General features: G+C 39.9%; 1 protein-coding gene across 3 annotated transcripts in view; it reads left to right on the top strand.

Moving 5' to 3' along the window:
- FHDC1 (FH2 domain containing 1) overlaps nt 1–13,830 on the top strand; it is a 57,782-nt gene extending 43,952 nt beyond the window's left edge. For all 3 annotated transcript variants that reach the window (XM_006111563.5, XM_075930068.2, XM_075930070.2), the window contains 3 exons: nt 2,177–2,294; nt 4,804–4,968; nt 9,732–13,830. In XM_006111563.5, coding sequence (XP_006111625.3) covers nt 2,177–2,294; nt 4,804–4,968; nt 9,732–11,801 — 2,353 coding nt within the window. In that variant the 3' untranslated portion in view covers nt 11,802–13,830. The remainder of the gene's footprint in view (nt 1–2,176; nt 2,295–4,803; nt 4,969–9,731) is intronic.
- The last annotated feature ends 3,511 nt before the right edge of the window (nt 13,831–17,341 follow it).

Raw genomic sequence — 17,341 nt, 5'->3', positions numbered from 1 at the left:
AGGGATCTTCCAGAAAAGGCTTTATTTTCTGAAAGATCCCGTCTAGACTGGCCCTTTTCTCCAGCAAAGCCCCGAGCCGGAAAAAAGCGGCAGCCATGTTCATGCAAATGCCGCGGGGGATATGTAAATCCCCCACGGCATTTGCAATTCCGACTTGTCTCTTTAGCATCCCTTTTCCGGAAAAGGGTGCCAATGTAGACACAGCCTGCATGTAAATGAACACATTGTATTCATTTTGTGAATAGAAGAAAAAAACTATAATACCTGGGGCTAAGTATAGTTCTCAACCTGAGGCTTTGAATTGTATAATTCTACAGCAAGCATTAATTTATACCTGGCTAAACAATACATTTTTTATGAGTCAGTGTATGATCTGGAACATAGAACTGGAAGCTAGAAGCCCCTGAATTCTAATCCTGGCCATCACCTCTCTGTCTTCACCTTTCCACTTAAATTCTTCCCACATCAGTAAAATGGAGAGACTTCCTATCTCATGGATATGAGTCTTGATTTAATGTCTGTAACAGAGTGTGTATGTGTTGGCAATAGACCTGGCTTAAAATTTCTGATCTTTCAGAAATCTGCCCGGCTTCCTGCTGTCTTGTCTTTTGCTCCTTAGTAGCCCACCTAGCAGACTGCTAGGGAGCCCAGACCTCTCAGGGAGTAACCAGAGAACTTCCATTTTGGCTCTCTCAAAATAGAAATGTGTTTTTGTCCGTCTGTTTCCTCCTGTGAAATATTTAGACGTTTTGACTTCTGTGCCCCTGATTAGCTGAAAGTTTTTTTTTTTCCCCTCAAATTTAAAATTTTTCATGGGAGGGAAAGAACTACTTTCTGGCCAGGTCCAATTTACAACAGAACATTTGTCATTTAATATGACCAAATCCAATGGTGAGACAAAAATGAAACAAACCAAAACATATATATACGAACAAGATAAAAAACTCACGAGTAGAAGCTGCTGATAAACACCTTAAAAATCCGAACACCTTAAAAATCGCACATTTGTTATAGTGCCCTCTGGTAACTTAGTAACCTTGCCTTTTCTTATTGCACTCCCTTGCTCTTTTTTGTAGGCTTGTAAAATGCAGTCTGTGTCATCTGCAGACTTTTTGGTCTGCTAAAGGGTTTGCAGTACACTGGGATGCAGATTTCTGAAGCTTCTGTGATCTGCACTGGAGCAGAGAGTGTTTCTGTGGAGATGAAGGAAGTTGAGGAATAACAGCTTACCTCATAGCCATAGATATGCGCACTGCCTACTCCAATACTGATAATTACAGGTGCTGCTGCCATCATCACCAGCCCTGTGTACACAAGGAAGCATATCATGTGAACTGCAGTTCACACACATGTAAAAGAGCAGTGGTGGTAATTAAAATCATGCTGTGGGTGAAATGCCTGCTAACCAGCATGAGTCTGTGTGATCAGTAATGATGGGTCATCAAGGAGAAGTTATTAATGCTTCATTTTCAAACTTAAATTTTATGGTGGTGTTGAACTCGCTGTTAGGGTAATACTATCTCTCCATGGTAACTTACCCTGAAAGAGCCATTGCTAAGATGTTTGAGAGACTCAGTTATTTGCTATTAACTTGCAGTGAGGCTGCAAAAACTATAGGAACTAGGTCTTCAAATACAAAGAGACTCAGGTTCTGTAAGAGCAAGGCTATTTCTGTGAGTCTTGGTCTTGTTGGACTGCCCTGCCTAATGAGTGATATTGCCCCAATAACAAACCTGCTGAGGGGGAGGGGGAGATTCTTTTGTAACTTGCACTGTTTTTGGTGATAGCTAGCCATTCTTAGGCAAATAGGCTGTGTAGTGGTCAAGCCACACTTACTTGTCACACGTGGTGTAGGAGGGTTTGTTTGGGGTTTTTTTTGCACCTATTCAGGTAATATAGTAGAAGATGAAATATTGTGGCTGCTGGATTGCTGTGACTTCATGAAGGAATATATCCATTAAGAAAACTTAGGAAACCTTTCAATATTTCAAATAAAGAATAATAGGTAGATTTCTCTGCTCACTCTTACCTTCTGCTCTGGGAAGGTTTACCAAGCAGGCAGGTCTTGTTTGATGTATAGGTGGTGTATTATGACAGATTTATGAAGCATGCTATACCTAGCAAAAGGGCAACTCCTTTCTGTCAGTAAGTGCTCCCTGTATATGCTATTTTTTAGATTATCCATTGATAATATAGAAGCAGAACTTCATTCTCTATCTGCCAAGACAAGATCTCTTAAAAACAATATTCGGCAGGACCCAGGACTCTTTCACCAGATGGAAGATTTTATCAAGGTTTGTAGAATGCATCTGCTAATATGTTAATATCACTTCAATGCAGTAGTGTTTCTCAGTCTAACATAATTTGCACAGGTAGGTTAACAGGCAGTAGATTCACTCTAACATTCCTCATCATAAATCTGTTCAGAGCTGTTCATGCTGCAATTCTGTCTTTGTCAAATATGAGTTTATAAAGTACTACACTTTTTAGAGGGAAAATATTGGATACATGTTGCCTTGAGGGCTAATGAGGCAAAGCATATTTAACTATTGTGAAATGGCTGATGGTGATGAGCGGTTAGAATATCAGATTATTTGCATGGCTCTACTACTTTTTATTTAACATGCAGAAACTAGATTCTTACCAACTTGTTATGTTGGAGCATGTCAGTTTTAATTGAGATTGTACTGAGCATTTCAAACCCAGATTGTTGGGAGATTGAAGGGGCGTTTTTAGCTACTCGTATGTTTGACAAATTTGCTATGGATTAACCCTTAGCATATATTATAGCGTAAACTCTACCGTGGCTCTTGGATGGTGATATTTGATTTTGCAATTTTTTTGTATGTAAATAAATGGAGTATTTAACTTTTGAAACAATCTTGACACATGTAGTATTACACCTTTTACAAGGTAGTGTTGAGTACAAGAATCTATATTTGGGAAGTTTAAGAGTGTGTCCTGTGTCTTTTAAAATACTTTGTATACATTTTAATCATAAGAATAAAGCATTTACCAAGAAACTTGATAAAGTACCTGTGATTTAAATTTACAGAAGCTGTTAATGGATTATCCTTTGCACTTTGTCAGGAGCTGTGAAATTTATGGAGAAAAAGGGTGGGAAAAGAATGAAATACCTGTCTGCACTCTTAATTGTTAGCTTTTATTCAAGACTCTTAATGTTGTGTTTTAACATGTTTTTTATATTTTAATTGCTACCTTTATGTAACATTAAAACCTTGCTAAGGACAGATTGCAAGTGAAATCTTGGAACCATTTTTCACTTTACAAATATATACTTTATATAATACTTTCATTTTTGAAATTACTGGCAGCAACAATGCTGATATATCATCTTACATGATGTCATTCTTGTGAATAAGCTACTAATATTTATACTAGAGCTAATTGTACTGTTTATCTTCAATCCAGCTTTTGTTTGCTTTGTGTGTGTGTGCGCACGCGCGCGCGTGTGCGTGTGTATGTGTGTGTAAAGACTGACAAGCAAAGCTTTATTTCTACAATAATTTTCCACTGCCCACAAAACAAACAAACAAACAAACAAACAAAACCACTCCACCCTCTATATAAACCTTAGGCTGCTGACATAAATTGCTACTTTATACAGCAGTTTTGTTTACCAGGTTGTTTTTAATATTTCTGGCACTATTTTCATTTTTTTTTTCTGATTTTAAGACTGTTGTTCTTTCATGTTCTCAGTTAAACTAATAAAAGAGGTGATGGCATTATTTGTGTTCACATCTATAGTTTTAAGAGAAAAGGGAGAGAGTAAGATAATTCACTCAATATTTTTTAGACCAATATTGCAACTTCTAAAGCTTTTTCAAACACTATTTTCTCTTTAATTATTTTTACACTTAGCTTTCATTTTGTCAGTGGCTTGGATTTAAAGTGTCTAAGTCCATTCCTGTTTTTTAGATAAAACATTACATAGATTCTCATTAAAGTTCTTACACTGATGCCCAGCACAGACAGTATCTGAACAACTTCCTCATGAAAGGCCTTCATACCGTGTATATATTCAAAATGCTATAGTGTTTAAATACAACCAGAGCTAGTCAGAATTTGGAGAGGGAGGTTATTCAATGAAAAGGGGGTGGAATATTATCTGGATCTTCCATGGAAAATTGGAAACTGAAATACCATGCTGCATCATGGAAAATGTAGTCCCACTGGTTAGCCTGGGCTATAGAAGAAAATAGGAGCATGAAGCAATCAAACTATGACTCCCATAAGGCACAACATCATCATTTCATAATCAAAATATTTCAGGTTTTGGGTGGAAAAATTAGAAAGTATCCATGGAGAGCACACATTTTATTTTATTTTGCAAAATTCTTGATTAGTTGAAAACCCAATCTTCCATCAAATCCCTTTTTGAAAGGGGTAAATTTTAAGGGAGAGAAGGGGGCTGCCATCAGGAGAGGCAAAGTCATTTGGGGCAACTGTCAGAGGCATTTGGAAGAATCAGCAGCTGTAGATGTGAAGGCTCATATTTTTAGTGCACCATGATAAGAGGCAAATCCAACCTGACTGCATTGTTCTGAGAGTTAAGGTTTGAAACCTGTTGTTTTGCGTTTTAACCCTTAACTTAATGACCTGTGTTGTTAATTGGAATTACTCTTTTGATCTCTTAATAAAATGACAACAAGTCTGCTTATACATTGTAGAGTGTTACACTCCAAGTCCTGATTTACTGGACTATGCGATAGCTCATAGATGGGAACATGGATTTCAAAGTTCTTAATATGTCTGATTTACAATGTATTTGTTTTACTGCAGTTAGCTATAAAAGAACTAAAAGAACTAGAATACTGGAAACGAGAATTACGGGGGCAAGGAAATACACTTATTGACTTTTTCTGTGAAGACAAAGAAACCATGAAACTGGAGGAATGCTTCCAAATATTTAGGGACTTTTGCATGAAATTCAACAAGGCTGTTAAGGTAAGGAGAATGAAAACCTGTTTTCTTTCACTTAAAATAAATCTTTGGATTCTTGTATGTGTTAAGACTGCTTTTCGGATCCCCATAATATTTGACATATTTTTTTAATTAATATCAAAGGGGGAATTGCCCATTTCTAGGGTTTTTATTGCTTTAAACAAACAGGAAAATGGCTACCTTTCCTTCCCTTATAGCCAATTTAATAATTAAGTAAAAAATGTTGCTGCCCCAAATATTTTGTTACCAGCCAATTAGAATATTTAAAGGACATGTCAGGCCACTCGTCTAAGTGTCACTGTAAGATCGTTTCCTCTATCCTTATGAGTCTGTGGAGATTTTCTGTCTTTGTCCTTTTCCCTTTGAGAGTAAGGCATGAAGTGGCATTTTGGGTCCCATGAAGACTGTGTGTGCCCTGGGGGAGGGTGGGGAGGGCAGAGATATGGAGAAGCAGAATAAAAGATTTTATCTATTTCAAGATTTGTATTATATAGGTGACCTTCAGACCTGCCAGGCAACTGTGGTGTGAAAGCAGCCTCTGTAGTCTTTGCTCTACTTTTGCCATTGGCGGTTTTGCTTTTTTTCCAGGGACAGCTTTCTGTACATAAATATGTTCTTTGTCTCATTTAATCCAATGTGTCATTCCTCTTTTCCTTTGCAGTGCTGAATAATGGTATAAACAGGCAATTTCCAGTGCAGTAACTGTTTGATATTAGCATATTAAAAATCCACTAGAAAGCACTGCTAGATGGGACACGAAAATCTGAACAATACTCCTGGCTTATAAATACAAACAAACAAAACAGATATACAATACCCAGGTGCACAAGTAACTTAGCATCTGGAGTAGTTCCATTCCCTTCAGATTTTTTAAGTAGTTTGAAATGAGGCTGTTTTGAAAACATCTAATTCAAAATGTCTAATATCCCAGGGTATGTCTACACTACCCCGCTAGTTCGAACTAGCGGGGTAATGTATGCATACCGCACTTGCTAATGAAGCCCGGGATTTGAATTTCCCGGGCTTCATTAGCATAAGCGGGGAGCCGCCATTTTTAAATCCCCGCTGCTTCGAACCCCGTGTAGCGCGGCTACACGGGGCTCGAACTAGGTAGTTCGGACTAGGGTGCCTATTCCGAACTACCGGTACACCTCGTTTCACGAGGAGTACCGGTAGTTCGGAATAGGACCCTAGTCCGAACTACCTAGTTCGAGCCCCGTGTAGCCGCGCTACACGGGGTTCGAAGCAGCGGGGATTTAAAAATGGCGGCTCCCCCCTTATGCTAATGAAGCCCGGGAAATTCAAATCCCGGGCTTCATTAGCAAGTGCGGTATGCATACATTACCCCGCTAGTTCGAACTAGCGGGGTAGTGTAGACATACCCTCAGACACTCTTTACTCTGTTTAGCCTGTATACAGTTCTTCAGTGTTGGAGGAATACCATCACCCTGAATTACACTTTAAGTTAAAAAAAAATCCTGTATACTGTTACAAGTAGTGTGAATATTGCTAGTCTCTGATGTATTAATAACATAATAAAATTATGCCCTCCAGAAATGTGTACCCACCTTTGGCAGAGGCAAGTTACCCTTTGCATCTTGGATAGAGCTAGATAATCAATATCTTCCTTTTACCAGTGACATCTATTGCAAGTAATCCAGACTTTAACCCCAATAGTAAATCAGAGAACACGCTAGGCAGTCTATACTAAAGATATCTCTCTCTAGTGTTTTGTTTTGTTTTTTAAAAAATCAAACCCAACTATAACTGGCATAGTCTCCTCTGGTATCAGGACCTTTAATTTAGCATTGTTTTCCAGCTTTCTAGAAAGCTGTTTTATATAGAAAGAAAAGTTTAAAAAAACCACTTTGGATGAATAGCAAATGAAATAATTAATATCAATCCTTGCTGCCAAGTGCTCACAAAATATCCAAATCCTTTTGGGTGTTTTATCACATATAGTAAGGTTGACAAATTACACCACAGGAATAAGCCTCAATTTGGAAAAGAGGGTCAGCAATTTCTGTGGGTACATGATAAAATACTATTTTGTTTAAAATACCGTTTTGTAGTACTCTCCACCAGCCTGGCTAGTTGCCTATAATATAAAACTACGAGTGGAGATAAGTGAAGAAATTGTAGTGAAAGAACTGATTTTATGCATATTGTTTATATGCATAAACAATAGTGCAATTATTTAGGTATTGGGATGCATTTTGTAACCAAACGTTATAAATTGATGTTTATTATCCACTGGGGATCCTCCAGGCTTTTCCTCATGAACGGGGTCACACTCAGAGAAATGAATAATTAATTTCATGTTTGCTAGTAGCCACTAGACTATTCATAAAAAAAAGCAAAAAAAAAAAAAAAAACAGAAAAATTGCATTTGGAAGTTTTTTTGAGTATGAGCATTTGAGTATGTCATGTTTGTAAATATAACATAAAAAAATCCCAAGGAGTGTATCCTGGGTGGGGTAAGAAAGTTCAATGGGCAAGCTTACCAAATAGCAAATGTAGAGAAATGTCCTGCAATGATATATTAAAACAAAGTATATGGTTAAAATTCATAAAGTTCCTTAAAAAGATATGTATTTTTAAAAAGGGAAATAATTAGGAAAACCATAGATTGTTTCAGAATGACTCCACTTTTAAAAATATTGTTTATATGCAATTATTTTTAACCAGTTCATATTTATAAAGTTGATCTGTCTTCAATCAGACATACCCACAGGCAGGAGTTAGTGCATTGCATTGTAATGGAATAAATCAGTGGTTCCCAACCTTTTTATACCATGGACCAGCAAACCCATTCACAAACTTTTGGCGAACCGGTAACATTTTATTAGCATAATCATTATGCAAATAGTGAATATGCAAATGTGCAAATAAAATGTTATTGCTCTGCCAAAAGCCATGGCCCCCAGAGCTGCCCCGAACATCCGGTTTCAGCTCCAGCAATTACCATGTGGCAGGTCGTTGCTGCACTTGATGCCAGGTGTTTGGGGCAGCTCTGGGGGCTGGGGTACACCTGGGCCCCCGAGCTCCCCGGTGCCAGCCACTGATCCCTAGAGCCCTCACCCCTCCATTACTCCCCAGTGCCAGCCACTGACCCCAGAGTCCCTCGCACCCAAATACCCCGTGCCAGCCTCCCACCCTCAGAGCCCCTCCAGTGCTAGCACCCCTTCTCAAATGCCTCAGTGCCAGCCCCCGTCTCTTGAGCCCTCCACCCCCAGAGTCCCCCAGCACTACTCTTTCCCCTGGAGCCCCCAGTGCCTGATACTGAGCTCCGAGCTGCCTCCCAGCCATGAGCTGAGTGCTGCTGCCCGGGTCATGGCTGATCTAAGGCTGCTGTGCCGGGCTCCAATACAGCCCTTCTGCTATGCAGCGAATTGCTCTTCCGTATCCGGGAGGAGACCCCGCCCTTGCCGAGCTCTGGTTGGCTGAGAGGTGGGAGAGGATGCACCTCTCCCAGCAGCCGTGGTGGGAGGGGAGACACTGGGTGGTGTACCCCAGCTCCAGCCCCTACATCCATCATGGCCCAGCAGCCAGTGGTTTGCAGCCCGGCACCTGTCTGCAGACCGGTGGTTGGGAATCGCTGGAATAAACCATTTGCCCCAGAATTTTGTTCCACTATCCAAACATTCTCTTTCTTTCAGAAGAGAGTTTGATTTTAGCAGTTCTAGTTGTGAAGAACCACTTGTTGTAGGTCTTTCTGAGGTTATCTGATCTTCTTGAGTCTGGCATCCACCCACAGGACTGGAGTATACAAAATCTACTCCCCTGGGCCCCTCTAGGCTCTGATGTGCAAGGGGAATGTGAGGAGTGTCTTTCTCCTTCTCAGTCAGGGGCTTCTCACTTTGCTTCTCACTTGTGTGCAGCTCCTGACTGATTTTTCTGTGGGTCAGTGGCTGCCGACCCAAAAAAGTTTCTGACTTAAATAGTTTGTCACTGCTAGATTTTATACTGAAACTACCATATTTAACTATTTCACTGCTGGTGATTTTAGCAGAAAAAATCTAACCTGCCCCAAAAAACCCATTGCTGTAGTTGCTGATTTTTATACCAACAGTATGTTAATATAGTTAAGTTTGGAGAGTGGGGAAAGTATAACACTGAATTGATCAAAATAAAGAACACAAGATACTGTGCCGATTAGAGTATCACTTTCATATATAGTTCATTGAAGTCTTTGCCACAGAATTTCCTGCCTGCTGCATAGAATTTGGGTATAACGGGTATAAGGCACTGCGGACTTCATAGGAAGTTGGCTATAGAATGCCTGTTGCCAAGGAACAATTGCAACAATTGTACTTCAACATAATCTGTTTGGTACTCCAACTCAAGATGGATGGAATGGAACTAGTGGGCTGTATGGAACTTTTTAGCATCAAGCTAGATTGTTTTAATGGCCTAAGTTAATTGTGTGTCTAAAACGTTTCTGGTTTAAATGTTTGCATGATCATTGAAAGTTGCTGTCTTAACACTTACTAGAAGTGGACTTAAAACCTAGCATATGGTAGTTCATATTCTTGGTCTCTGCAGGAATCTGATCATTGTTTTTCAGTGCTTCCTATGCTGTCCAGTCTAATGAGCTGTATTAGTTATGCGGGAAACTGTTCTCCATATGGTGCATTGGTTGCCATGGTGATTTTAGTGGGGAACTAACCACTGCAAGAGAAAATGAAGGGATGGGAGGCTTGTTTTGAAATAAGGGATGCTTCACTCTGAAATGTGTATTTATTCCTCTCTCCTTTCTTTGATAGGAAAATAGAGAACGAGAGAGCCAAGAGCTTCAACAACAGCAGAAATTGAAGGAGTTGGAGGAAAAACGCCGATCCTGGGCTGCTGGAGAGCTCGGGGGTTTCGGGAGAAGTAGCAGTGAAAATGATGTTGAGATGTTGGCTAAAAAAGGACTTGAGGATTTTCGACCTTTCTTGCGGCAGAGACCTCAAAGTGCTTTGAATAGAAATCCCAGTGCTCGGCGCTCCCGCTTATCCTTAGGGATTACTGCAGACAGAGAGCTTCTGTCTTTCCTGGAAATCTCCAAAGACGAGGATCCAAACAAATTCAATAGCCTTCCTCGTGCAAACACACGACAAGCAAGACCCAGCATAGCTTCAATTGAATCCAAAGAGCCTAGCGATCTCAGTTTAAATAACTTGAAACTACACCGCGCTTCTGAAGCCAAAGCGGACAGCCCAGATCCACCTCAGATGCCTTTAGCTCAGCCCAGTCGCTTACAAGATATGGAGGTGGGCTTGACTAGTACTAACCTCTGTTACTCACAAAAGAATACTGACAACAAGCAGCACAGGCCAGCTGTGCCGTGTGTGGAAGCAGGAGATATAAATGCTGGCCCCCTTGCTGTTGAGGAATATGAAGTTGTTAAGGGACTGCATAAGTCTGATATTCAAGGAACAAAACCTATGGAAGACATGCCTTTAATAAGCTTTGCGGATGTTGGTGCAACAGACTTAGAAACTCTTGATGACTTGAGCTTACACTCCCTCAGCACTGTGGATAATTCTGAGCCAATGCCCTCTTGCAAAAGTTCCAGAAATATTGATGATTGTCAAGTCAAGGTGGCAAGTGCCAAGCATGAAGTTTCAGAACATACCAATAGTGGCCCCACGTCTATGGATACAAGTGTTTCTGGCAATAAAGAACATGGGCCAACTTTCTATGTATCTGATGCTACTGATTGTTCTCTGACTTTGGACTATTCAGAAGGAAATGATTTAAAATTAGTGGGCAATGAAATGAAAGAGCAAGATGTCAAAGTTTACACTTGTGCAAATGATGTTCGAGATGAGGATAGTACAGTCTCCTCAAATCTGAATTCATCCTCTGAAAAGGAAATTTCTCTTCATACTTCTTCAAATGCCACAGAGGATTCCAGCAGCAAACACAACTTTCCTAAAGAAAAGCCTGTAAAAAGTAAAGAATCCTTAGGACCAAAGAGAAACTCTCTAAAAGACAGATCTCTAAACTCCTCAAAATCTAGTGGCACTCGCCCTACCCAGACAACTACTCCCAGACCAATAAGAACTTTGAATGCATCTGAAAATGTGAGTATGAGGAAAGTGGTGCCAATTTCCAGGTCAAACAAAACACAGAGCAGTCTGAAAAAGCCAGAAGCCAAACCAGCACTTCGAGAGGCCAGTACTACTGAGACACAACCATCGCACCGCAGCTCTGTCCGAGGCACAATGGAAACCCTTCCAAGAACATCATACAGACATAGCTTATCAGTAGAGGAGCCAAAATTACAGAGAGGGACTGCAACTTCCAGCAGCACCCATTTTGAGAGGGACCAACTTCAGCGCAAGGGCTCTCTTAAAATGTCAGGTTCTAAATCCGTCAGAAATATTCCCAAATCCAAACCAGAGGAAAGTAAGATTTGTCGCTCCATTGTAAAACCCCAGGCCCTTCCAGATGCTAACAAAAGCACAACAGCTAATGCTCCCAAGACACCATCCTCTGTACCAAGTTTTGCGAGGAACACAGTGGCCTCTTCCTCAAGGAGTACAAAGGTGGATCTACCTAACTCTTCAAAAACACCGAGCATCACACGATCAGTGTCTCAGAGGCTACCTAGAATGAGGTCAGCAGCAACCTCTGATGACCTTATCCCCAAAGAGAGCACAGGATACTCCTTAAAACGAGCAAGTAGTGCTAAAATTATCAAAAGGAACACAGACCAGAGTGATATTCTTAGTGCTAAAGTAGAACCTACAGCAAAGGAACAAGATATAATGGAAAAGTCTTCTCATAAATTGAAAGATGAAAACCGGACCACAATTGGGAAGATATTTAAACCACTATTGAAATAATGGGGATTTTTTTAACATCTTGGAATATAAACACATGTTTAAGCACTGGATATCTTGGGAAATATCCAAAACAATAACGTCACTGTTTAATAACGTCTCCTGGTACCTAATATACAGAACACTATGAGAAGACAGCAACTACTTTTTTTCTGGTCCTCTTCCTCTTCTTAGCATGAATTTGAATGTATTTAATGTTACTGTGGTGAAGTACAAGTGCCACAGATCTTTTGTGCATTTGTGGTATGGTACATTGCCAAAAAACAAACTTGAAGGAATTGAAAACTAATAGTTCAAATGATTTTGTGATTCTTTAAAAAAAGAAAAAAAAGTTGGGGTTATGGCCAGTTTTTGTATACAGGAACCTCTTTTTTTTTTGTCTTAATCAGTTATACTAGTTGGTTCCTTTATTCAAACCTGAAATGACGTCTTTGGAATGGTACAGAAAATGAATGTAGGTGAAGACGCTTTCTGTGGCTCTTAATTCCTTGGATTCAGAAGTCATCTGTGCCTGTTGCAAAGTCCATTGCTGGCAATTGGACATGCTGGAAACCGTTGGCCTGAAAATGGTGAAATAGGACATTCACTGTTTGTGGCTGTCTTAACCTCATTGAAGAATTTATAGCATGTCTTACTGTGTATGTGTGTCTGTCTGTGTGTAGGAAGGAGGGAAACTCTGCTGGGCAGAAATTTATTCTCCATGAGTGTGGCAGAATTGTCTTGCACATACAAGTAGAATATAGTAAAAAATGACTGGTGCTGGATGTCGTAGTGCAGCTGGAGGTCACACCTATTGGAAATACCACCAGTCGCTGTTAGGGATAATAATTGCTCATGTTCTGACTTGTTTCAGTCAGATGCAAACTTGCCAGCTTTTGGTAATACAAAAGTGCCATATTTATAATACATATCAAAGGTGATGTAGCTCAATATGTGAAGGCTGCAACTTGGTGCCGAGCACTTTCTTACCATTCCTTTTTTCCACTGGTTTATCTACTATCAAATTACTTGAATGTTGCTATGGCTCAGAAACAGCCATTTTCCTGCCTCCTCCTCCTTTCTTTACCAACACTGAGCATGTAGCAGGAAACACAGCTTACACATGATAATATGTTTTGTAAATTAAGCTTCTTTAGCTACTTCAGATGTGGTTTTAATGTTGAAAGTGGCTAAAGGATAAATTAAAGACATGTTTTACACTAGTGTTTCATAAGCTTTTTTTTTTAACTACTTTTTTCTGCAGATACAAATTTTAGCACCATGTCAGACTAAGATACAGAGAAAGAGGGAAAACTTGTTTTAACGTGCTCTGTGCCTTCCCAAGAAAAATGTATGTAGGTGTGGGGAAACTGTCTCTAAATATCTTATTTAAACAGTTGCCTTTTTTATTCACTTATGAATGAAACCTCATTTAAAAGAAACATAAAATGAAAGCTATTTGGAAAATTGTGGTGGCTTATTTGTGGAGTATCTGCCTATCTGATGCATCACTCCTACCACTCCCTCCCATTAGAAGTCTATAATTCATCCAGAATTAACTACCTGCCCACGCAGTTCCATGGGCTATCCACCAACCACTCGGGTACAGCCAGTTATACAATTTTAATAAAACGAGGCCCTTAACCAAGCAGATCTCACTGTAGACAGCATACCGAAACGCTAGCAGCTGTTCCAGGGGTCCTCGTGTGTGTCTGTAATTGTTTTAAATAGCTCATAGGCAAGGACCTCAGAGTGAATATTGCTTTAAATCTCATAAGCATTCGAATCTTACCTCCCTTGTGAGTTAAGTATGAAACTGTGTCTTTTAGCCTTCTCTGTGTCATTGTGTACACATCTGCAAGAGCAGGTGACTTTGTTTTATTTTTTTTATTTTACCTTTTATTGGTAGTAAGCTTGAAAAAAAAGTAATTTAAATGTGTTTGGAAAATGTAAATAAATATCTATATAAATGTCTGTAAAAACAATGTATTTAATGGACCATTTATACATTTCTGAGTAACATGATAGTTTAATAAAGTTCCGACTTACCGGGGTCATGCTTTATAGTTTCACTATTTTCTTTTTTAATTTTAATTTTGGTATTGTAGTTCTCAACCTGACAAAATCCTAATGTGGGTCACTTTATAGATCATCCCAAAAAGAAGTACTTCACACAGAAATTCAAGAAGTTTTAAATGTTGGATTAATGTTTAATGATTAAGCATTTTTAATGCAGGGCTTTCTGCACTAAACACGGGTTAACAGCAAATTTGTGGAACAGATTTAGATCTAAAATGAAGGATTAATTGCTAGTATGTGCCGCGTGTTCTGCCCACATTTTGTGTTTTGGCCAAGATAAATATTCATGGAGCTAACAAGTCTGGATCTGCTGCTATCTGCATACCTTTCGGCATAGCACATTTTATTGGGAAATCCTAGCTCATAAGTCTCAGAGCTTTAAAAAGAAGAGTCTGAAAGCTGTTTTACTATAATATTTAATGGTAAAAATGAGATAACACTTCATTTTACCTTTTATTTCCTCCATTGCTTATCAAATAGCAAATGGCACGGGTTAAAATGCAGCGTCACTCATGTCAAATGGACCTCCATTCTCTTCAGAGAAAAGCCATTTCCCCAGTACTTTAGAGAATGCTTTATGTGCTGCTCTTTTCAAACTTGTTCAGTTCTAGATTTTACTTATTTGATCAGTGCTTTGTCCTAAGATATAAGTGACCAGCACCTGCAGCCTGACAGCTGACAGATATAAGCTTTGTGGGAAGTCTCCTTTATCATTTAAAGGTGAATTTTTAATTTTTTTAACTTCATTTTAACAGGATTTATAAGTACTAGTTCATTACTTCCAGCTCTGCTGCCAGAGTTAAGTGACAGATGTGCATACCCAAAGGTTTGATTTTCCATGCAATCAGCTAACCCAACCCTTTCCCAATAAAAAAGTTTGTATTTGAAAGGCTTTATAGAGTATGTCCACATAGCAAAAAAACCCACCTGTGACTGGCCCATGCTAACCGTGGGTTTTGTGTGTGGTATAGATATACATATAGAATAGATAACTTGATTGCAGTTAGTTCCTACTAAGGAATGAGACAATTCCACTTTTTCTAGCTTTGCCAAATGTCTGATCTCTCTTCTTGCCTTGTGTTTCTGGATGGAGACACAAGATGGGGGTGAAGTGAGGAAGCCCGGGGAACATAGGATGATCTGTAGAGCTAGGTGGCAGATAGACTATTTGGCACAGTAAGGGTATGTCTACACTAGCCCCCTAGTTTGAACTAGGGAGGCTAATGAGGGCGACCGAAATTGCAAATGAAGCATGGGATTTAAATATCCCGCGCTTTATTAGCATGTTCCTAGGCGGTCGCCATTTTGGAAACTGACTAGCCCAGAATAACTGCCCGCATCTACTAGGGGGCTAGTGTAGACGTACCCTAAAGAAAGATGCTGGTACATACTTACAAATATCTAATACTCTATGGGAATTACATATTTAGCCATTCCGAATCAGGGATTCACTGCATCACTCTCTACATTGCTTCTTAATTTCTCAGGAAAGGAAGAAAAACTTTTCATCATGTCTCCCACAGCATGTGGGTGCAAGACCGTGTCATTTGAAACAACCTATTGACATCTTTCTAATCGTGTGAGGCTCTGCTTGCCTGCCTAACTGCTAGGGATGTTTTGATGTAGCTACAGTTCAAAAGACTGAACTGAACAGGACTCCTTTCTTTCAACCATATCCTTGCCAACATATCAAGTTTTCCAACTGCTTAACACCCTGCTTGGGAATACTCCTTACATAACTATTACTCAAAACAATAGAGATCATCTACAGTGTCACTACTTAAGCAGCCAGCAACTTGTTCCCTTTTTAATAACAGGTAGGTAATCTAAATTTATCTGGCTCTAGTGGCTGAGAGACACCTTTTGGGAATCTTTTTTAATGTTTTGGGGCAAATAGAGTAACTAAAACAAAAAAGACACAACGTTCAGGACTGTACTTGTATATAAATAGTGTTTCACTGTAAGTTTGCATGTTTGTCTTCCATGAGTATGATTTAGAGCAGTGGTTCCCAACCTTTTCGAGCATATGGACCCCTTTTCAAACTTAAAATTTTACAGACCTCCCCAATGAGAGCAGCAGGAAGGGGCATCCATCATGTCAATTGGCCTGTGCTGCTTTCTCAGCTTCTACCCCCTCTGTCCCCTGCCCGTCCATGGAAGATACAGTGAGGGGGCTCTCAAGGCCAAAGGCAGCTCCAGTCCCGTGCTTGGCTGGGCAGGGAATCCTGGAGGGAGAAGAAAATAGGAAAAGAAAAGTAAAGATCAAGCTCACTGTGGGACTGGGAGGGGGAGAGGGCTGAAGCGTAAACAAAAGTGCAGCTGGTGGCAGGAGGACGGATGTTGCCTCATGGGGTATCAAGATCCCACCTCCAGGGCAGGAGACAGCATGTGTGCAGCCATGAATGGCAAGCCCTAGATAAGAATCGCTTGGAAGAAAGTCCCAGTCCTGCTGTGGGCCCGATCCTTTCTTTTCCTTTCCTAAACTTTCTGCGGACCCCCTACAGTACCATCATGGACCATCAGGGGTCCATGGACCACAGGTTGGGAACCAGTGCTTTAGAGAGACCCACTGAGGACTAAAATTAAGAGACTAGCTTGTCACTAGTAGTGTGTCAAATCAGTCATTCACATTGGAACAAGGCTGTTTGCTGGCATATGGCCATCACTGGAATTTGTGCTTTTCCAGGTTTTGCTTCCTAGGGCCAATGACATATCAGAATAAATACTAACTTTCAGCTGCTGGCTTACTCCTTTCTTAAAATCTATTCACCTCTCACTGTTGCTGTCCATTCTTGGTTCACTCAGCTAATTTGGAGTGCAAAGATCATGAGTATACTGCTTTTGTTGGGAGGGAAAGGGAGTGGGGCTTTGTAGATGATGAGTCAATGCTTAGCAAAGGTGGCCTTGATAGGGAAGGAACAGAAAATTGTGTACATTTTGGGGGGTTTTCCCCCTCCAAAAGAGACTCAGTCCAAAGTAAAGAATGTAGGAAAACTTCCTTTGAATGGTGCAGTATTAGAGATACAGAAGTGCATATTTCCCCCCTGCTTTATGTATTGGTCACAAATATTCAAGAGCTATTCTTGTCCTAAATTTGTCTATTTTTTAAAAAGTACTTTAATGCCTTATATAAGCAAAGTGGAAGAAAAATAAAAATTCTACCCACTTTTATCGAGGAGACTGCCCATTTAAAATAGCTGGCAAGTACAAACATCCTCTACTGGAAATGGGCCAATATTTTCATTGGATGTGGATTCAGCAGCAAAGTATCTAAGTCATAAAAGCAGAATCTCCTCTTAGCATCAAAATGGTGCTAAATGACAATCTTTTTATTGTGAAATATAAATCCTAGCCACTGAAGAAGGGCCATGTTCATGTGTGCATCAAAGAAAGTTGGCCACACGTGTTTTTCTGCATGTGTAAAGGAAGCCAGCGGATTAATCATAACGTGCACACTTCAAGAGTTTATTCAGAGGCGTAATATT

The sequence above is a fragment of the Pelodiscus sinensis genome, chromosome 4 (genome assembly GCF_052426305.1).
Source record: "Pelodiscus sinensis isolate ZL-2025 chromosome 4, ASM5242630v1, whole genome shotgun sequence".
Classification (NCBI taxonomy): domain Eukaryota; kingdom Metazoa; phylum Chordata; order Testudines; family Trionychidae; genus Pelodiscus; species Pelodiscus sinensis.
Note: the sequence above shows the minus strand (reverse complement) of the source record. Positions and strands in the feature narration are given on the sequence as shown.